At 43.6% G+C, this 23701-nt stretch overlaps 1 protein-coding gene across 5 annotated transcripts in view; it reads right to left on the bottom strand.

Annotated features, from left to right (window-relative positions):
• The window catches only part of LOC129840644 (solute carrier family 12 member 5-like), a 289015-nt gene that overhangs the window by 51848 nt on the left and 213466 nt on the right, over nucleotides 1-23701 (bottom strand). For all 5 annotated transcript variants that reach the window (XM_055908662.1, XM_055908671.1, XM_055908680.1 and 2 more), the window contains exons 5-6: nucleotides 3382-3436; nucleotides 2596-2726 (exon numbers count right to left, since the gene is read on the bottom strand). In XM_055908662.1, the coding sequence (XP_055764637.1) occupies nucleotides 2596-2726; nucleotides 3382-3436 (186 nt within the window). The remainder of the gene's footprint in view (nucleotides 1-2595; nucleotides 2727-3381; nucleotides 3437-23701) is intronic.

Raw genomic sequence — 23701 nt, 5'->3', positions numbered from 1 at the left:
ATATTGATATTGAATGTGTCCTAACAATTGTATGAAATGATCGACTTGAAGCTCTTTGTGCCAACATGGTGTACATTTTTGAAATTCTACTCTTCTTCTCTCTTCAAACAAGTTTGCCAACCTTGTCTGTATATGGCTGTGTTCATAACATGGTGTCCTTTCCCTATTGACTGAGGAATTTTAAGGATAAAACAGCGCTTAAGGACAAAGCCTATGAGCAAGAAAGAGAGACCCAACAGTGACAAACAGGACTATCAAGGTCACTCTGCAGAAGAGATGGTCAGAAGTTTCCAGAGAACGCATAGAGCCCCGAGTTGATTATCCCTTTTATACCGAGGCTATAATTAAGCAATAAGGCACGAGGGGGTGTGGTATATGGCCAATAGGATACAGCCATTAGCTGTGGTATATTGGCCATATACCACAAACCCCAGAGGTGCCTTATTGCTATTATAAACTGGTTACCAATGTAATTAGAGCAATAAAAATACATGTTTTGTCATACCCGTGGTGTACGGTCTGATATACCACGGGTGTCAGCCAATCAGCATTCACGGCTCGAACCACCTGCATTATGATACATAATTGATACCTCGTAGTGTGGTGTCAGGAAAATAACCTCACACTCAACGTCAACAAAACAAAGAAGATGATTGTGGACTTCAGGAAACAGCAGTGGGAGCAACCCCTATCTACATCGACGGGACAGTAGTGGAGAGGGCAGTAAGTTTTAAGTTCCTCGGCGTACACATCAGGGACAAACTGAATTGGTCCACCCACACAGACAGAGTTGTGAAGAAGGCGCAGCAGCGCCTCTTCAACCTCAGGAGGCTGAAGAAATTCGGCTTGTCACCAAAAGCACTCACAAACTTCTACAGATGCACAATCAAGAGCATCCTGTCGGGCTGTATCACCGCCTGGTACGGCAACTGCTCCGCCCACAACCGTAAGAATCTCCAGAGGGTAGTGAGGTCTGCACAACGCATCACTGGGGGCAAACTACCTGCCCTCCAGGACACCTACACCACCCGATGTCACAGGAAGGCCATTAAGATCATCAAGGACAACAACCACCCGAGCCACTGCCTGTTCACCCCGCTATCATCCAGAAGACGAGGTCAGTACAGGTGCATCAAAGCAGGGACCGAGAGACTGAAAAACAGCTTCTATCTCAAGGCCATCAGACTGTTAAACAGCCACCACTAACATCGAGTGACTGCTGCCAACATACTGACTCAACTCCAGCTCACTTTAATAATGGAAATTGATGGAAATTGATCAAAAATGTATCACAATGTCACTTAATATAATGTATATGTATATACTGTACTCGATATCATCTACTGCATCTTGCCATCTTTATGTAATACATGTATCACTAGCCACTTTAAACTATGCACTTTTATGTTTACATACCCTACATTACTCATCTCATATGTATATACTGTACTCGATACCATCTACTGCATCTTGCCTATGCCATTCTGTACCATCACTCATTCATATACCTTTATGTACATATTATTTATCCCGTTACACTTGTGTGTATAAGGTAGTAGTTGTGGAATTGTTAGGTTAGATTACTCGTTGGTTATTACTGCATTGTCGGAACTAGAAGCACAAGCATTTCCCTACACTCACATTAACATCTGCTAACCATGTGTTTGTGACAAATACAATTTGATTTGATTTAATATAGTACATTTTGTCAGATATGCCATTCCAATAAAGTATTCTTCTTCCATACCAATCAATCAATTTAAGACAATAGGAAAATAATAAGTGGAGCCGTATAACTTGGATGTTCATTACACTAGTGAAGTTGAGTTATCATGTGGTGCAACGTACAATTGGGCCAAATCTCAAGCTTCAATGTGAACCGTTCGTCATTCTAAATATAGCTCCTTTTTGTGCTTCTATGGAGGGATAAACTAAATTCAAAGCAGCCTTTTCCAGATCCTCTCCTCACAATTCAGAGGGGTTTGTTATTCCACAATGGAAACTAATCAAGCTTTAACCCAGAAGACCAAATTAACCTCTAGGCTAGATCAGAATGTACAGATCCAGTCAAAGCCATCAAAGAAAAACCTAGATAGGGTGAATCTCAATTGTATTTCCTTGATTCATTGCGTCCTCTCTCCGCAACTTCTGTCAAAATGCATGGGAGGAAATGGCCTGAGTGGAGAAACCTCAGACCTCCTCCAATTCGTATTGAGAAGAGGCGGCAGTTTCAATTAATGGTCTTATTACTCAGCCAACGCCTAAGCTCTCCCTAATGCAGAATAGGGAGAGAAAGAATGAGTATGAAAAAAGAGAGGGAGGAGCGAGGAGGGGGGCAGACAAAGATGAAAGATCTTTATATTTATTATAATTCATTGTGGAGAAGAGAGGGAGGAAATAGCATCAAAGCAGAATGAGAGAGAGAGAGAGAGAGAGAGAGAGAGAGAGAGAGAGAAAGAGAGAGAGAAAGAGAGAGAGAGAGAGAGAGAGAGAGAGAGAGAGAGAGAGAGAGAGAGAGAGAGAGAGAGAGAAAGAGAGAGAGAGACCGACACAGACAGTGATAGAAAGATAAGTATTTCACGCCCAGGTTCTTACCAGTAAGAGTTCGATGGACCCCAGGATGTACATGGCCCCAGCGAACGTTGTCCCGAGGTAGAAACAAATGCCCACAGCACCCCCAAACTCAGGCCCCAAAGAACGGGAGATCATGTAGTAGGATCCTCCAGCTACAGACAACAAATAAATACAAACACTCTGTCAATGACATACTTTTTAATGAAATATTATATACAAACAGCATCTGCAACTGAATTGATTTGGAATGATACGGATTTGGAATGATATATGCCATTTTGCAGCATTGCCATCATTTTCAAATACAATTGCTTCTTTCAAAGCATCACTATATTTCACGTAATTTCCCTGAGTTTAAATATAAGTGACCCAAACCCTGCTATTCCCAAATCAGAGCAGGGTCATGTTCATTAGGGCACGCCAAAGAAAAATGTTTTGCAACGGCAAACAAACGTTTGCTTTTCTTAACGCACAGGTCCAGGCATAATAGCCGTGGGAAACGCGGTTGCTGTGGGTGCTGCAGCACCGTCTGATAAAACAGCTCAAGCCTGTAATTTCCTCTCACCTCTGCTCTAAGCCAATCAAGGGGCGAGTCAGCCAGTGTAAGACGTGATTATTGGATACCATCTCTAATCATATAAACATAGCTGTGTAAGGTTCATGTAGGGACCCAGGAGTCTGGACGTAAACTAATATTATCGCATTGCTAGGGCTACTCCACTGAATATGCATTTTGAGCCAAAAGGGAATTGAAGCGGAGGTACTATTCCCAACAGCGAACCCGGATGCCAACGCATGCTCACCCACCTGGCACTACTCCATTGGTAGCAATGGCACTCATTGAGATTGCAGTCAGCATGGTCTAAAGAGAGGGAGATGTGGAGAGAAGAGAACAGAGAGGGGAAATGGGATGTTAGTATTGTGTTACATTCAATCTGTTACACCCTACTTGACAGGATATTTCACATGTTTTTCCAGGTGAAACACAAATGGGGGAAAAATCTAGTTGTCTATAGAGGACCTTGTTAGTTGATAAGGACAACGGTGAATTTAGATTTGAATATTCTGATGTCCATGACTGGAAGTTCGATAGAATAACAACCCAGTGGGCTGTCAACGAAAGAGTCATCAAGCGATCGACAAGGCACATCCTCCCGCCAAGCACATCAATCTGTCTGTTTGGCTTTGAGTCGAGATGTGATCAGATGCACCGATAGGACATGGAACAATAAAGATCAACTGTAGGCAGACATTTACTAAAGTACCCAGAGTATGGCAGCCAGGTAAATGGAGTGTGTGTGTGTCTGTGTATATGACAGGGGAAGAGTGTGTATCTGAGAGAGAAACTGAGTGATTTACTTGTGTTTAAGAGAGAGTGAGTAGTGAGGGAAAACTAGAGAGACATTTATGAGATTAAAATAAATCAAGTCATTAATATGTGTGTGTCTGAGAAAAAATATGGCTTCAACAGTAATAATATTTAATTAGCCGTGGTGTACTTCCTTAATGTCTATGTAGGGAGAGAGAGAGAGAGAGAAAGAGAGAGAGAGAGAGAGATACACAGAGAGAGAGATACACAGAGAGAGACATATACAGAGAGAGACATACACAGAGAGAGGCAGGCCAACAAAGACAGAAAGAGATATAACCCAGAGGACAGAAAGAGAGAGAGGTGTGTGTAATAACTAGCATGTGAGAGGATGGGGGTGGACGACGGTTAATGTTTCTTGTGAACACAGCTGTCTGTCTGGGTTCACAACAGTCTGCTCGACCGTGCCATATTACTCTCTTATCGGGTCATAATGAAGTAAGGCTCACTCTCTCTGAGGAGAGCAGATAAGACTAATTGTTTAAGTGGTTTATCTGATGTGGGCAGGCTGGAAAATTCGAGGACGAGGTAGTTCGAGGCCGAGTGAATCACTCGACACAGTTGTATGGGAACGTTAAGAGTGGGAGATAGCGCGGTACTGACTGTGTCACCTGAGGAAACCTGTGAGGGACTCAATACTCGAGCCCTTCATTGTAACGCTTTCTACTTTTTATATAACGCTTAACACTGTATACGCATGACAGGATGATATGAATGGGCAGAGCCAACGTCGTCAGCAATTGTTGAAATGTATAATATGAAATGGGTGGGACTCATATATAGGGAGGGGCTACATGGGCCAGTGTGTGGTTCAGGGAATCACCAGAGTTCATTATGCAGCTTTTAGTAAGAGACCATCTCACATGCAGTAACACTACTTCAGCTCCTTGTCGTCAACTTCAAAAGACTTTGATGCTACCGGAAGCAGACATAACAAACCCCATCAGCAGACATAACAAGCCAGGTGGGATTGCAAAGAACATCCTGTAACGGACGTCTAAGTCGTTCTCCTCCTCGGACGAGGAGGAGCAAGGATCGGACCCAAAATGCAGCGGGTGATGAATATATGATGAATTTATTAAGACAAGACGAAACACGAAGTACACTTGAATAAATTACAAAATAACAAAAACGACGTAGACCGACCTGAACTATGAGAACTTACATAAAACGAAGAACGCACGAACAGGAACAGACTAGACAAAACGAAACAGTCCCGTGTGGTACAAAACACTGACACGGAAGACAATCACCCACAAACAAACAGTGAGAACAGCCTACCTTAATATGGTTCTCAATCAGAGGAAATGTCAAACACCTGCCCCTGATTGAGAACCATATAAGGATAATTAACCATGAACCTAAACAAGAAACAAATAACATAGACTGCCCACCCCAACTCACGCCCTGACCATACTAAACAAATACAAAAACAACAGAAAACAGGTCAGGAACGTGACACATCCAAACAAACATTATTATGTCTGCAGAGGTATAAACATGGCAACTACTAACTATTTGCTCTTATGCATGTCAGTGCAATGGTTTAATGATTTGTCGCGGAATAATTACTGGTGCCTATGGCTTTTAGGTGTCATATTACATATTTATGACTGCATTTAGAAGATGGGTCTTGGTGGGTTGAAATTAAGTGTTACTAACCCAAATCAAACATGACCACAGCATAAGTATGAGATGAAGGCATTATTCCTATCTGTCTGGGTGACGGAAGTTGCCTAATCTCTTGTTTGATTCTGAGTCTGCTATAAATCAGGATTAGGAATTATTGTGTTCATGAAACTTCCTCTCAGTCTGTGTTGAATCTATTTTGGTTTGCAATGGCTTACTATTTAGTTTGTGGTCAACAAAGACATTATTTACTGAGAGACAAAGAACAGAGTGACAGCAGCAATGATGCCCACATTCCAAATACCATATTGTCATGTGTGCTCCCTCTCCGGCCTCTAGGTCACCAGGCTGCTAGTTATGGCGCACACCTGTCACCATCGTTACGCGCACCTGCGCATCTTCCGACCCACCTGGAGTCCATCCCCTCCCTGATTACCTTCCCTATTATATGTCACTCTCTTTGGTCTCTTCACTAGGCGTTATTGTTTCTGTTTCAGTTGTGTCTGTGTGCTGTTAGTGTTTCTTGTTTTGTGTTATGTTCCATTTATTTTATTAAAACACTCACTCCCTGAGCTTGCTTCCCGACTCTCAGCGCACATCGTTACACATATTTTGATCAGCACGTGACAAGTGCAGCAGCCTCGTGGCTGAGCTCCTCTTCACTATGTAATTGTTACCTCTTCGGTTTCGGAGAAAACATTCCCTTTCGTTTTTTTGTGTAATACTGTAGCTATACGCTAGGCTACATCCTGTTGGTTTGTTTTGATCAGCTGCCAGAGATGACGGTATGGACAGTTTTCTGTGTCACCCCAAATAAATTGTACTTCGGCTGCTATGCAAATGACACTCAACTACTTTTCTCCTTCCCCCCTTCTGACACCCAGGTGGCGACATGCATCTCTGTGTGCCTGGCAGACCTCTCAGCTTGGATGTCGGCCCACCACCTCAAGCTCAAACTTGACAGGACGGAGCTGCTATTTGCCCTCCCCGCTCCAAACCTCTCCATCACAGTTGACAACTCTACGATGTCCCCTTTTCAGAGTGCAAAGAACCCATACTTTCGATCTCTGCAAACAGGTTCATGGTCTACAACCCTCCAACAAACTCTGGACCTCGAAGCCAGTTCCACTGGGTTTTTTCATTGTTCCCTTCTCATCAGGGACTGATTTAGTGGGTGCAATTATCAGGTAGAACAGAAAACCAGCAGGCTCCGGACCCCGTAGGGTAAGAGTTGAATACCCCTGCTCGACAACATCTGTAGAGTATGACCTTTCATCACCAGGGAAGTGGTGCAGGCCCTAGTCCAGGCACTTATCATCTCCCGTCTGGACTACTGCAACTCTCTGTTGGCTGGGTAGAATACTATACTACACACTGTACTATCCCTTGATCATGTGTAGTAGTTACGATATAATTTCATAGTACACTGGAACATTCTATACTTCACACTGTAGTGTTCCTTGATTGTGTAGTGCTTACTATATAATTTTGTAGCATACTGTAGTATAGTTTTTTCCCACTTAGGGGCCAAACAAAAATTCAAGGTACTATAGTAAAATATGTAGGAGCATATCCGACCAAAATGGTAGCACCGTAGAGCCCTGGAATGCACTAACTCTAAGTTGCTGTGGATAAGAGAATCTGCTAAATGACTAAAATGTAAATGTACAACTGTAATCGCTTTGCCTCCCAGTGACACAGTGGTCACATGACTACGTCATGATTTAGCAGCCACAAATAAATGCTCCACCCACTGGAACAGCTAACAGGGATCCAAATGAGAATTTTGACACAGACTTCAGGACTAAATTCATGCTTGGTTTATAAGAGAATCGTCAAGTTTATGTTTGGATACTACTAAAGGAGGACTTTGGGAAGACGTTCGGTTGGTATTGTCAGTCCCAAAGGACACACGGATTGATGGGGATTACACATACAATCGTTGGAGCAATGACATTCATGTTATAAGCCTACAGACTGCATCACAGTGACGTTAGCTCATAAACCAAAGCCTTCCCAGAGAGCTGGTATTAAGAAATGAAGAGCTAGAGTAGGACTCCTAGTTAAGTGGGTTTACTAAAGATTCATCATGGTCCACACACACCAACACAGTCGTGAAGAGAGCATGAAAACGCCTCTTCCCCTCAGGAGCTGGAAAGATTTGGCATTCTCAAAATATTCTATAGCTGCACCAGTGAGAGCATCTTCATTGGCTGCATCACCACTTGGTATGGAAACTGCTTGGCATCCGGGTGCAAGGCGCAACAAAGTGTAGTGCGTACAGCCCAGTACATCACTGGGGCCGAGCTCCCTGCCATCAAGACCTTTATACGAGGCGGTGTCAGAAGAAGGCCCTAAAAACTGTCAAAGACTCCAGCCACCCAAGCCATAGACTGTTCTCGTTCTACCGCATGGCGATAGAAGTCTGGAACCAACAGGACCATGAGCATCTTCTATCTCCAAGGCATAAGACTGCTTAATACTATAGCTAGTTAAATAGTTAACCAAATAGCTACCTGGACTATCTGCATTGACCCTTTTTGCACTAACTTTTTTAACTCATCACATATGCTGCTGCTACTGTTTATTATCTATCCTGTCACTTTATTCCTAGTTACATGTACATATCTTCCTCAATTACCTCGTACCCCTGCACATTGACTCAGTACTACTACCCCATGTATATAACCAAGTTATTTTTTACTCATTGTGTATGTATTATTACCTGTATTATTACGTGTTATTACTTTTCTATATTTCATTTCTCTCTGCATTGTTGGGAAGGGCCCGTAAGCATTTCAATGTTAATCTACACCTGTTGTTTACAAAGCATGTGAAGAATACATTTGATTTGTGGTAGCTAGACAGTGCATTATTAGAAATATGGTGGTGCAAAACCCCTAACATCAATTTGCTTGAAGAGAAGTCCTACATGGGTTTCATATTCCCTCAGCTAAGCCTATTTATTTATATTTATTTCTCAACTTTCTAATATTAAGCACATTGCTTCTCTTTACAACGGGAGTATAACCTAACTGCCTGGCATGAAAATGAACCACAGGAAAAGCGCCAAAATTTGCTATTTAAGTGCATAGGTGACATGTATTTTTTTCCTCTGACCCTGTTTCAAGACAGGTGCCTGATAATGGTCCATTTCACACAAACAGCGCCTTGCAAAAGTATTCATCCCCCTTAGCGTTTTTCCGATTTTTTTGCATCACAACCTATCATTTAAATGTATTTTTATTTTGGATTTCATGTAATGGACATACACAAAATAGTCCAAATTGGAGAAGTGAAATGAAACAAATGACTTGTTTCAAAAAATTCGAAAAATAAAAAACGGAAAAGTGGTGCGTGCATATGTATTCACCCTCTTTGCTATGAAGCTCCTAAATAAGATCTGGTGCAACCAATTACCTTCAGATGTCACAATTAGTTAAATAAAGTCCACCTGTGTGCAAGTGTCACATGATCTGTCACATGATCTCAGTATATATACACATGTTCTGAAAAGCCCCAGAGTGTGCAACACCACTAAGCAAGGGGCACCACCAAGCAAGCTGCACCATGAAGACCAAGGTGCTCTCCAAACAGGTCAGGGACAAAGTTGTGGAGAAGTACAGATCAGGATTGGGTTATAAAAAAATATCAGAATCTTTGAATATCCCACGGAGCACCATTAAATCCATCCATAAAAAAATGGAAAGAATATGCACCACAACAAACCTGCCAAGAGAGGGCCGCCCACCTAAACTCACGGACCAGGCAAGGAGGGCATTAAATCAGAGAGGCAACAAAGAGACCAAAGATAACCCTGAAGGAGCTGCAAAGCTTCACAGCGGAGATTGGAGTATCTGTCCATAGGACCACTTTAAGCCGTACACTCCACAGAGCTGGGCTTTACGGAAGAGTGGCTAGAAAAAAGCCATTGCTTAAAGAAAAAAATAAGCAAACACGTTTGGTGTTCACCAAAAGGCATGTGGGAGACTCCCCAAACATATGGAAAAAGGTACTCTGGTCAGATGAGACTAAAATTGAGCTTTTTGGCCATAATGGAAAACGCTATGTCTGGCGCAAACCCAACACCTCTCATCACCCCGAGAGCAACGTCCCCACAGTGAAGCATGGTGGTGGAAGCATCATGCTGTGGGGATGCTTTTCATCGACAGGGACTGGGAAACTGGTCAGATTTGAAGGAATGATGGATGGTGCTAAATACAGGGAAATTCTTGAGGGAAACCTGTTTCAGTCTTCCAGAGATATGAGACTGGAATGGAGGTTCACCTTCCAGCAGGACAATGACCCTAAGCATACTGCTAAAGCAACAATCGAGTGGTTTAAGGGGAAACATTTAAATGTCTTGGAATGGCCTGGTCAAAGCCCAGACCTAAATCCAATTGAGAATTTGTGGTATGACTTAAAGATTGCTTGTCACACCCTGGCCTTAGTTATCTTTGTTTCCTTTATTATGTTTGTTAGGTCAGGGTGTGACATGGGGAAGGTTTGTGTTTGGGTGGTTATATGGTTAAGGGGTTGTTGGGTTTTGTGTTTGTGGTTTTGTGTTGAGTGAGTATGTCTAGGTATGTCTATGGTTTAGTGAGGGTTTCTAGGTATGTCTATGGTTGCCTGAGTGGTTTCTCAATCAGAGACAGGTGTCTTTCATTTGTCTCTGATTGGGAGCCATATTTTAGGCGGCCATAGGCATCATGTGTTGGTTGGGTCATTGATTTAGTCATTGTCTTAGTCTGTGTCTAGGTCTGTGTCAAGTTTGCATGTTTTGCATTTAGTCGGTTTTGGTTTCACGGTCTTCGATTTGTTGTTTTGCTTCGTTAGTTCATCTCCTAAATAAAGAGAAGATGTATTATTTACACGCTGCGCCTTGGTCCTATCTCTCTCCCATGGACGATCGTGACAGAATGACCCAACCAATTTGGACCAAGCAGCGTGAAAGGAGGGAACCAGAGCCAGTGGTTCGGAGATTGGAGGTGAGCAATGGGATTAATACAGAGACTGTTAAGGACTTAATGAGGAGTTTGGAGGAGAGTGAAAAGAGGGACCTGCTGTGTTGGTGCGTGAGGCACGACATCCACCCGACAGAGCGTGTGCGGGAGGTGATGTTACCTGAGTCAGTTCTTCATGCTCGTCCTGAGTTGCGTGCTAACCGTCTGGGAATGACAGTCCCACGAACCAGGCCTCCTGTGTGCATTCCTAGTCCTACACCTTCTGTAACACCTTCCCGCCCCAGCCCAGTACCACCAGTTCCGGCACCACGCCCCAGGATTCCAGGGTGTCTCCAGAGCCCTGTTCGCATTGTTGCTTCTCCCCGCACTCGCCCTGAGGTGCGTGTCCTCATCCCGGTACCACCTGTGCCGGTACCACGCACTAGGCCTATAGTGCGCTTTGAGAGCCCAGTGTGTCCTGTTGCTGCTCCCCGCACTAGCCCTGAGATGTGTGGTCCCAGCCCGGTACCACCAGTTCCGGCACCACGCACTAGGCCTAATGTGCGTATCCAGGATCCAGTATGCCCTGTTCTTTCTCCCCGCACTAGCCTTCAGGTGCGTGTCCCTAGCCCGGTACCACCAGTTCCGGCACCACGCACCAGGCCTATAGTGCGTCTCAGCCGGCCAGAACTGCCAGTCTGCCCCGAGTCGTCAGAGCTGCCAGTCTGCCCCGAGCCGTCAGAGCTGCCAGTCTGCCCCGAGCCGTCAGAGCTGCCAGTCTGCCCCGAGCCGTCAGAGCTGCCAGTCTGCCCCGAGCCGTCAGAGCTGCCAGTCTGCCCCGAGCCGTCAGAGCTGCCAGTCTGCCCCGAGCCGTCAGAGCTGCCAGTCTGCCCCGAGCCGTCAGAGCTGCCAGTCTGCCCCGAGCCGTCAGAGCTGCCAGTCTGCCCCGAGCCGTCAGAGCTGCCAGTCTGCCCAGCGCCATCTGAGCCATCCGTCTACCCAGCGCCATCTGAGCCATCCGTCTGCCACGAGCCATTAGAGTCGCCCGCCAGCCATGATCAGCCAGAGTCGCCCGCCAGCCATGATCAGCCAGAGTCGCCCGCCAGCCATGATCGGCTGAATCCGCCATTCAGCCAGGATCTACCAGAGACACCGAAGCGGAGATCGACTATGGTGGAGTGGGGGCCACGTCCTGCACCCGAGCCGCCGCCATATTAAGGCCTACCCCGGATCCTCTCCTAGACTTTGTGTTGGTGCGCCCGGTGTTCGCACCTTAAGGGGGGGGTTATGTCACACCCTGGCCTTAGTTATCTTTGTTTCCTTTATTATGTTTGTTAGGTCAGGGTGTGACATGGGGAAGGTTTGTGTTTGGGTGGTTATATGGTTAAGGGGTTGTTGGGTTTTGTGTTTGTGGTTTTGTGTTGAGTGAGTATGTCTAGGTATGTCTATGGTTTAGTGAGGGTTTCTAGGTATGTCTATGGTTGCCTGAGTGGTTTCTCAATCAGAGACAGGTGTCTTTCATTTGTCTCTGATTGGGAGCCATATTTTAGGCGGCCATAGGCATCATGTGTTTGTTGGGTCATTGATTTAGTCATCGTCTTAGTCTGTGTCTAGGTCTGTTTCAAGTTTGCATGTTTTGCATTTAGTCGGTTTTGGTTTCACGTTCTTCGATTTGTTGTTTTGCTTCGTTAGTTCATCTCCTAAATAAAGAGAAGATGTATTATTTACACGCTGCGCCTTGGTCCTATCTCTCTCCCATGGACGATCGTGACATTGCTGTAAACCAGCGGAACCCATCCAACTTGAAGGAGCTGGAGCAGTTTGAGGGGGGTGAATAGTTATGCACGCTCAAGTTTTCTGTTTTTCTTGTCTTATTTCTTTGTTTTTGTTTGTTTCACACACCAAAAATATTGTGCATCTTCAAAGTGGTAGGCATGTTGTGTAAGTCAAATGATACAACCCCCCCAAAATCAATTTTAATTCCAGGTTGTAAGGCAACAAAATAGGATTCCAAGAGGGGTGAATACTTTTGCAAGCCACTGTATATTATTGAGTAATATGTAAAGACAAAATTAAATAAAGATTAGTGTAATGGGTGACAATATTAGCCTACCACTTGTGAGTGATGCCCAGCTTAAGAATGAAACAGTGCATGCTTTTTTGGTGACTTTTTAAGTCATAGTCGCACACCTCATGTAGCCTAGCTCATAGGCCTATATGTTTTGTTAAGGTTAGTATCACAACTAAAGTGTCCAAATAGCTCATTAAAATTAAGCACATTAATCTGCTTTATAACGGGTGTAGAGCCAAACTGGCGAACATACACAGCGCGTGAGTTTAAAGTTTGGGGAAGATCATTTTCACCATAAAAATGCACCTTAAAGCGTTACATGCATCATCACATTAGTTGTCACTTCTGATAAAGGTTTTTTCCTGCTAATGGAACACTTGCGCTTTAGCCTACTGCCCTGTGCGCATTGCTGCGCTTATAATGTAAAGAAATAGCATAATAGTTTAGCAACATTTTAAGCTAAACGTTCTCATCTGTTGCATCAGGCTCATTGCTTAAAACAGTTTTTTTGATGCTAGTGGTTGCCATAATTTGGGATCTATTGCATCCCACAACTGTCCCAGACTGTGTTTGGAATATTTCTTTCTCACACCGAATAGAATAGGTCGACTTTTGTACTATAGGGGATAGTGGATTGACATAGGCTGGTGCTTTTGCTGTTTGTTAGGCAGACTCATCTTGTTGGCTGACGAAAAGTACATGTGGACAATTCTTCCCATGTCTTCAATACGCTCCTCGGAATTGGATAAGGACGTGTGCAGTTGCGTCCTGCATGTCTTTCTTCACTTGTAGCCTGTGAGAAAGACCCGATCAGATGTCATGTGAGTGAGAGGTGCTTCAGCACGCAGCCGGGAGAAGGGAATTATAATTATTATATTCAACCCAAGGGAAACAATGGCCACTGGGCGCAAAAAGGCATGGAATTCTTTAGGGGGCATTACGGCCACAAAAAGGGGATGCCGCCGGGAAATTCGACACATTATCAAGTGCTTGTCAAAATGTGAATGAGAGACTGATGAAGTGCAAAAAAATCAAAGCAGAGCTAATGCCTTTCATGCAACTTTTTTCTAATTATCATTAGAGTTGCATCATGCAGCCTTAGAATACAGTAAGTGCCGTTCATTTGTAGTCCCAGTTTTAGGAGATTCAGGTAATATCCTTTCCAAAGGGCTTGTCCTATTGACTGATTCTCAGACTTTGCTGGCATCCTGAGACGCTACAGTACCAACACGTCCCCTGGCTAATAAACAAGACTCTAAAAATGACGATTACACAGCCATTTAATCTGCCAGTTCTGGATGAGACACAACACAACACCGCTCAGCAGGGAGAATAACCATGGGACGAGCTGGGAAGTGGTACACAGAGAGTCCGGAATAATTGCAAATCCACATGTCCCTAACAAGCTAAGTCATCGATTCCATAGCGTTGCCGACAAGAAAAGTCCATTGGATTGGGAGCCGAGTGCCTTTTTGTGTCTTTGTGCCTCTGTCTTCTGAACAGGAAGCTTTGTGAACACAAGCACTAGCCTCAATAGGGTCAAAATGATCTAGCTTCAGACTCCAATAGAGTGGAGTTCCGATTGATTGTATTGTCCAAATGAAACTACAACTCTTTTGAATGACTTTGCTGAAGTCGTGCTGAAATTGGTTTTGACAGGAAGTGGTTTGAACCTGCCCTGAGAAAGTGAACTATAGCCATCATTATATAAATGTACTAGACTTTTCAATGCCACAGAAGGGCAAGTTCATGGTCTCTATTGTAGAGTATACTGTACATCAGTCTATTGGAGCAGGTTCACTACTGACTGCATTGTCAGGTAAAAGTGAATAGAGATGTCTTCTGTTTTTAGACTTATTAGCAAACGTATGTGTGCTGAATTCCAAATCGACCCCTAACCCCTACATCCTAAGCACCCTCGTAGATCTGAGAGTTGGATAGATATCTATGCAATATAGTAATTGAGACTCTCACAACTCAATCGCTGGTTAAAAAACTGTTTTCTGCCCCTCCCAAAATATAGAATTTGTAGATAATTGGCCCTCTTGCTGGGACTCACCCACAAACAGGACCAAGCCTGGCCTGTTGAGGAGTGACGGACTCTATCCTAGCTGGAGGGGTGCTCTCGTCTTATCTACGAACATACACAGGGCTCTAACTCCCCTAGCTCCACAATGAGATAGGGTGCAGGCCAGGCAGCAGGCTGTTAGCCAGCCTGCCAGCTTAGTGGAGTCTGCCACTAGCACAGTCAGTGTAGTCAGCTCAGCTATCCCCATTGAGACCATGTCTGTGCCTCGACCTAGGTTGGGCAAAACTGAACATGGCGGTGTTCGCCTTAGCAATCTCACTGGAATAAAGACCTCCTCCATTCCTGCCATAATTGAAAGAGATTGTGATACCTCACATCTCAAAATAGGGCTACTTAATGTTAGATCCCTCACTTCCAAGGCAGTTATAGTCAATGAACTAATCACTGATCATAATCTTGATGTGATTGGCCTGACTGAAACATAGCTTAAGCCTGATGAATTTACTGTGTTAAATGAGGCCTCACCTCCAGTTACACTAGTGACCATATCCCCCACGCATCCCGCAAAGGTCGAGGTGTTGCTAACATTTATGATAGCAAATTTCAATTTACAAAAAGAACCTGACGTTTTCGTCTTTTGAGCTTCTCGTCATAAAATCTATGCAGCCTACTCAATCACTTTTTTTAGCTACTGTTTACAGGGCTCCTGGGGCATATACAGCGTTCCTCACTGAGTTCCCTGAAGTCCTATCGGACCTTGTAGTCATGGCAGATAATATTCTAATTTTTGGTGTCTTTAATTTTCACATGGAAAAGTCCACGACCCAATCCAAAAGGCTTTCGGAGCCATCATCGACTCAGTGGGTTTTGTCCAACATGTCTCCGGACCTACTCACTGCCACAGTCATACTCTGAACCTAGTTTTGTCCCGTGGAATAAATGTTGTGGATCTTCTTTTTTCCTCATAATCCTGGACTATCGGACCACCATTTTATTACGTTTGCAATCATAATAATCTGCTCAGACCCCAACCAAGGATCATCAAAAGTTGTGCTACAACCCAAAGAATCCTAGATGCCCTTCCAGGCTCCCTCCGCCTACCCAAGGACGTCAGAGTACAAAAATCAGTTAACCATCTAACTGAGGAACTCAATTTAACTTTGCACAATACCCTTGATGCAGTCGACCCCTAAAAACCAAAAACATTTGTCATAAGAAACTAGCTCCCTGGTATATTGAAAATAGGCAGGGCTTTTTCTGGGTCTGCCTACCCATGCGAGAGACGCAGACTCGGTCTCAACTTTTAAGTCTTTATTGAAGACTCATCTCTTCAGTAGGTCCTATGATTGAGTGTAGTCTGGCCCAGGAGTGTGAAGGGGATTCACACTGGGATTCTCTGCCTCTAACCCTATTACAGGGGCTGAGTCACTGGCTTACTGATGCTCTTCCATGCCGTCCCTCGGAGGGGTGCGTCACTTGAGTGGGTTGAGTCACTGACGTGATCTTCCTGTCTGGGTTGGCGCCCCCCCTTGGGTTGTACCGTGGCGGAGATCTTTGTGGGGTATACTCGGCCTTGTCTCAGGATGGTAAGTTGGTGGTTGAAGATATCCCTCTAGTGGTGTAGGGGCTGTGCTTTGGAAAAGTGGGTGGGGTTACATCCTGCCTGTTTGTCCCTGTCCGGGGGTATAGTCGGACGGGATCACAGTGTCTCCCGACCCCTCCTGTCTCACCCTCCAGTATTTATGCTGCAGTAGTTTATGTGTCGGGGGCTAGGGTCAGTCTGTTATAATTGGAGTATTTCTCCTGTCTTATCTGGTGTCCTGTGTGAATTTAAGTATGCACTCTCTAATTCTTTCTTTCTCTCTTTCAGAGGACCTGAGCCCTAGGACCATGCCTCAGGACTACCTGGCCTGATGACTCCTTGATGTCCCCAGTCCACCTGGCCGTGCTGCTGCTCCAGTTTCAACTGTTCTGCCTGCGGCTATGGAACCCTGACCTGTTCACCGGACGTGCTACCTGTCCCAGAGCCGCTGTTTTCAACTTTCTAGAGACAGCAGGAGCGGTAGAGATACTCTGAATGATCGGCTATGAAAACCCAACTGACATTTACTCCTGAGGTGCTGACCTGTTGCACTCTCGACAACCACTGTGATTATTATTATTTGACCTTGCTGGTCATCTATGAACATTTGAACATCTTGGCCATGTTCTGTTATAATCTCCACCCGGCACAGCCAGAAGAGGACTAGCCACCCCTCATAGTCGGGTTCCTCTCTAGGTTTCTTCCTAGGTTCTGGCCTTTCTAGGGTGTTTTTCCTAGCCACCGTGCTTCTACACCTGCATTGCTTGCTGTTTGGGGTTTTAGGCTGGGTTTCTGTGCAGCACTTTGCGATATCAGCTGATGTAAGAAGGGCTTTATTAATCAATTTGATTTGATTTGATCTTCTCTTCTAATTGGCTGGATGAGAAATACCGCCATATCTAATCCTCTAAGATCTAGTGGCTAAGGAATAGGGGCTTCGGGTCAATTTGTAAATCAGAAATAGTTTTGCCTCAATGAGCTGCCAAGTTACTATGCAGTCAAATGACAAATTAGGAAATTGAATTAACACTTGTTTCAGCTATTATCCTTACTTTTCAACATGGGAAGGGGAACTTATTTTAAAAGAACAATCTGATTTGATGTTCATTTTCTTACCCAGATTGCATCTATTTCGCAGAAGGAGCACAGAACAAACATATAGCCCAAATGCTAACTAGACTGTCTAATGTTTTGCAAGACAACACCATTTAATCGCAGGTTTGTTGTTGTCAATGTAAAACGCATAAGCCTCCACAGATACATGTCAACATCACTTTTCTCTAACAAGCTTTCCCAGATTGTGGCCATATTGCTAATGGTAATGCTCTCATATCATTAAATCCTTTTAAGGGCTTTGTTACCATTGTATGCCTTTTCAGTCCTAATACTAAAGCCCCTGAAACAGATGTCATTATGGGTCCTTCCAACAAACCAACAACCATTGAATTAATGAGCAAGTACAATATGGTTGTTTGAGATTTAAGGATTGCATGTGAATTGTTTGACACAATTCCTTCTGATTCCTGCTTACAAGCAAAAACTAAAACAGGGAGTACCAGTGACTCACTCAATACGGAAGTGGTCAGATGATGCACACGCTAAGCTTCAGAACTTTTTTGCTAGCACAGACTAGAACATGTTCCAGGATTCTTTGGATGGCATTGAGAAGTACACCACATCAGCCACTGGCTTCATCAATAAGTTCATCGATGACGTCGTCCCCACAGCGATCGTATGTACATACCCCAACCAGAGGGAGGGAGAAGCGGGAATCTGGCCCTCCACATCTGCCTTTGCACCGCAGACACTTACAACACAGTCATTAACACGGCACATCTACCCCGTGTTTGTTGACCACTCCACACCCACTGGGGACCTGCGCCCCCGAGAGTGAAGACAGGTGGTGCACCAGCTTCCTGGACCCAATAAACATGTCGGCAGACAGGGAAACCAGAGTTGCGGGACACACACTGACGGCAGCAGCCCCATTCCTCTTCTCCTTCACCTTTATCAGATTGCGAACGTACCAGCACCGAATCGTACTCCATTTATCTTTGATATCGGTATCGGTTTCCAAATTCTGTGATATCTCCTTCCAGCTGTTATCGTTTGCGTTCTTTGTCCGAATACAACTTAATTTAAGGACTGTAGAGGTTATCGTATTGTCTCACATCCTCACACAGGCGCTTCTCAAAACTGGACAAAGATGTAATTGCATATAGCAAATGTTGAAATAAAAGCACAAAAAAAAGGATGCCTGCAAGTGGAATAGTAGTAGCGGTGAAGTAGAGGCGTGTCCATCTCTTCCGTGATTATACCAGAAGGGATACCAGAAGGGATGGGATGTAGACACAGGGCAGGATTTCTGTAGCAAAACTCACTCAATACTGCCCCTCAAGTCTTCACAAGGAATGATTACAAGGAGCTGGCCCTTTTGTGACCAAAAACAACACACTCGGTACCTTCCGTGAAAGGGGAGGGATGATGTGCCCCTAACCCCCAATAAACTCATACATACAATATGTACCTGTTTATTATTGGTAATAATATTACAGTTATAAGGATACTACCTTTCTCTCCTATGCGGCTGCAACCACAGAGGGTAAAAATGTTGCTTTGTCTTTGTTGAATGTAGTGTAATCATTAGTCCAAACATTAGAAAACAGTTGCAAACAAAAACACGAGTTTCAAGTATACAAATTCAGGTAGGTGGACTGCCAAAATGGACTGCCAAAATTGGAATTCAACAAGTTAGGGAAGCACCTTGCCACGCAGAGAGAGAGAGAGAGAGAGAGACAGCAGAGAGAGGGATGACAGCAAGAGAGAGAGATGAGGGAGGACAGAGGCCAGAAGAAGGGAGGAAAAACAACTGTACTGGGGACACAGGACCTGGAAGAAATGAATAGGGTGAACAAACAACAGACTTTCCATCTGACAACTAAAGCTAATTTGATCATGGTGACAACAAGGCTACATTCATTATCAGTGGTAAAAATAGACAGCGGTGTGTTATGCTACACAAAGAGCTGGGGACATACACAGGCACACCACTCCTCTAGTGAAATACCACGTTAATAATGGTCGGATGCTCCTTCAAGCATACGGTTTAATGGGACATTGCTCCAGAGACGCATCACATGGAGACGCATAACACAATGCTTCCCAGAATGTATGATGGCGAAATGGCCCAATATTACATACGTTTGAATATAGCGGTATGTCACCCAAGATTCACCTTACGCTCTAGTTTTTATCAACATTTGTATTTTCTTCAGAATAAGAATTTTTAAATTTTACTTTCACTAAAATGTTGTGCACAACTTCTGTAACAACCATCATCAACATAGAACATTTCCCAATTGTTCTCATTAGGTTTCCAGGTAATGTAATAACACAATTTAGCAGTAATGTTTTTAGAACATTCTGCCGCAACAAAATGTGCCGCAACAAAATGTGAGAGCAATAGAAATGGTTCTGAGAAAACATTACGTAAACGTTCTGCTAATGTTGATGGAGATGTTATTAAAACACCCATAAGAAAAGCAGGTTATATTCCCACAATGATCTCAAAAACTATAATTTGACGTTATGGAATGTTCCACTGACATTAATGGAGATGTCATCCGAGACTACCCAGGTATAGGATCTTAATTTGACTAGTTTTTCAAAGCAGGAAAATAATCCTGCAGCAAGAGGAATTACTATGTGGATGACAATTAATGGAAATTCTTGTATGGTTGATACATTTTTCGTTAGGGCAAATTAAGACATTTTAATCAGGATAGGGTCTATTTTTCTCAATTTCTGCCTGAATGACGTGCCCAAAGTAAACTGCCTGTTGCTCAGGTCCTAAAGCCAAGATATGCATATAATTGGTACCATTGGAAAGAAAACACTCTGAAGTTTGTATAAATGTTAGAATAATGTAGGAGACTATAACACAATAGATATGGTAGGTGAAAACCTAAAGAAAAACCAACCAGAAATATATATTTTTTTGAGAGCCCATGCTCTTCCATTGGAACATATAGTGAAAAAATGTAATCTAGCTCCCAGTATGCAATTCCTATGGTTTCCACTGGGTGTCAGTAGTCTTGTTCAAGGTTTCAGGCTTCCCAAACGAGGAATAATTATGAGCTTTGATACAGGGACTCAGACTTGGAAATCAGTGTATGCGCGCGCAACGAAGAGGACACACACCTGCTAATATAGTTGCCTTATTGAACATACTTCTTTCCGTGTGAAATATTATAGTTTAATTACATTTTAGGGTATCTGAGGATTAAATAGGAACGTATTTTGACTTGTTTTAAGTTTAGCGGTAGCTTTTTGGATTCCTTTCTCTGCATGTTGAACGAGTGGATTACTCAAATCGATGGTGCCAACTAAACAGACTTTTTGGGATATAAAGAAGTATTTTATCTAACAGAACGACACTACATGTAGCTGGGACCCTTTGGATGACAAATCAGAGGAATATTTTCAAAAAGTAAATTAATATTTAATTGCTATTTGTGAATTTATGAAACCGGTGCTGGTGGAAAAATATTTTGATGTGGGGTGCCGTCCTCAAACAATCGCATGGCATGCTTTCACTGTAAAGTGTATTGTAAATCGGACAGTGCAGTTAGATTAACAAGAATTTAAGCTTTAACCGATATAAGACACTTGTATGTTCCTAAATATTTAATATCCATAATTTTTATGATTATTTATTTGAATTGCACGCCCTCCAGTTTCACCGGAAGTTGTCCCGCTAGCGGGACGCCTAGCCTTAATTAAAGTGGAAATTACAATGCAAGAAAATGTATCTTGCAACAGGGTGGTCAAATGAACATCCTATATAGGCCTAACAATCAATGATGTCTATTGATAACAACAAAGAGCCCAGCAAACCAGGAACATTCCTAGAACATTCATTAACATTCCAATTAAGTTCTAGCTAGGGTTTGCGCTAACATTCCCCCCAAAATGTTTTAACGCTGTTTGATTTGGGTGTATTAGCAGTAGCAATAAAGAAAGGTTGGTTTTGGTCATTGGTCATTGGAAGAATGAGTGTAGAGTGGGAATGAAACCTGCTGCATTCGCAGGAAATGCTGCCATGCAAGCGTTTCCATTTTTTTTCTTCAAAAGAGCCGCAACAAATCTTCTTGAAAGCAGCTGGACAGGAAAATGTTACATAGTAATGTATGGCCTCGGTTTGATCGATAGTGGGTCATAGAGATTACAGTTTCTATGTGAATGGAGACGTAGGAGTCAACATCTCAATTGTTTTTAATAGCTGCCAGGGATCAAATATCATGGATTCCTTATGATGAGAAATTGGCTACATTTGATTCCCGGAAAAAGTATTTTGGGTTGAAGAATCTAGGCAAAATTTCAGGGGAATGGATTCTAAAGAGGTAACAAATAAAAATGATCCGGCCAAACACTCCTTGCAAACCTTGGGGGGGTTTAATCTCATGAGTCATTTTATGGTGTTTAATTATGAAATAGATTTACATTTTATGTTGTCTTATTCTGAAATAAATGTATAGAATGGACGAAAGGGTCACGAGAAATTAGTATTGGGGTTACCAAACCTAAAATGAACTTAACTAAAATGTTTCGTTCATGAACATGAAGGCCATTGTAGTGCGGTGGTTATGGAGAATCATGGGGGAAAGAGACCAGTGAATCGTTAGACTTGGTGGCGAGATAATGTCGCAGTGTTTAATATATATATTTTTTCAATTCACCTTTATTTAACCAGGTAGGCTAGTTGAGAATGACTTCTCATTTACAACTGCGACCTGGCCAAGATAAAGCAAAGCAGTGTGACACAGACAACACCACAGAGTTACACATGGAGTAAACAATAAACAAGCCAATAACACAATAAACAAGTCAATGACACAGTAGAAAAAAAAGAAAGTCTATATACAGTGTGTGCAAAAGGCATGAGGAGGTAGGCAATAAACAGGACATAAGAGCGAATAATTACAATTTAGCAGATTAACACTGGAGTGATAAATGAGCAGATTATGATGTGCAAGTAGAGATACTGGTGTGCAAAAAAGCAGAAAAGTAAATCAAATAAAAACAGTATGGGGATGAGGTATGTAGATTGGGTGGGCTATTTACAGATGGACTATGTACAGCTGCAGCGATCGGTTAGCTGCTCAGATAGCTGATGTTTAAAGTTGGTGAGGGAAATAAAAGTCTCCAACTTCAGCGATTTTTGCAATTCGTTCCAGTCACTTGCAGCAGAGAACTGGAAAGAAAGGCGGCCAAATGAGGTGTTGGCTTTGGGGATGATCAGTGAGATATACCTGCTGGAACGTGTGCTACGGGTGGGTGCTGTTATCGTAACCAGTGAACTGAGATAAGGCGGAGCTTTACCTAGCATTGACTTATAGATGCCCTGGAGCCAGTGGGTCTGGCGACGAATATGTAGCGAGGGCCAACCGACTAGAGCATACAGGTCGCAGTGGTGGGTGGTATAAGGTGATTTGGTAACAAAACAGATGGCACTGTGATAGACTGCATCCAGTTTGCTGAGTAGAATTTTGAAGCTATTTTGTAGATGACATCGCCGAAGTCGAGGATCGGTAGGATGGTCAGTTTTACGAGGGTAAGTTTTACGTCGTGAGTGAAGGAGACTTTGTTGCGAAATAGAAAGCCGATTCTAGATTTGATTTTGGATTGGAGATGTTTAATATGAGTCTGGAAGGAGAGTTTACAGTCTAACCAGACACCTAGGTATATATAGTTGTCCACATATTCTAGGTCGGAACCGTCCAGGGTGGTGATGCTAGTCGGGCGGACGGGTGCGGGCAGCGAACGGTTGAAAAGCATGCATTTGGTTTTACTAGCGTTTAAGAGCAGTTGGAGGCCATGGAAGGAGTGTTGTATGGCATTGAAGCTCGTTTGGAGGTTAGTTAGCACAGTGTCCAAGGAAGGGCCAGAAGTATATAGAATGGTGTCGTCTGCGTAAAGGTGGATCAGGGAATCGCCCGCAGCAAGAGCGACATCATTGATATATACAGAGAAAAGAGTCGGCCCGAGAATTGAATCCTGTGGCACCCCCATAGAGACTGCCAGAGGTCCGGACAACATGCCCTCCGATTTGACACACTGAACTCTGTCTGCAAAGCAGTTGGTGAAACAGGCGAGGCAGTCATTAGAAAAACCAAGGCTATTGAGTCTGCCGATAAGAATACGGTGATTGACAGAGTCGAAAGCCTTGGCCAGGTCGATGAAGACGGCTGCACAGTACTGTCTTTTATCGATGGCGGTTATGATATCGTTTAGTACCTTGAGCGTGGCTGAGGTGCACTCGTGGCCGGCTCGGCAACCGGATTGCACAGCGGAGAAGGTACGGTGGGATTCGAAATGGTCAGTGATCTGTAATATTAACTTGGCTTTCGAAGACTTTAGATAGGCAGGGCAGGATGGATATAGGTCTGTAACAGTTTGGGTCTAGGGTGTCACCCCCTTTAAAGAGGGGGATGACCGCAGCAGC

The sequence above is a fragment of the Salvelinus fontinalis genome, chromosome 3 (assembly GCF_029448725.1).
Source record: "Salvelinus fontinalis isolate EN_2023a chromosome 3, ASM2944872v1, whole genome shotgun sequence".
NCBI classification, from domain to species: Eukaryota; Metazoa; Chordata; class Actinopteri; order Salmoniformes; family Salmonidae; genus Salvelinus; species Salvelinus fontinalis.
Note: the sequence above shows the minus strand (reverse complement) of the source record. Positions and strands in the feature narration are given on the sequence as shown.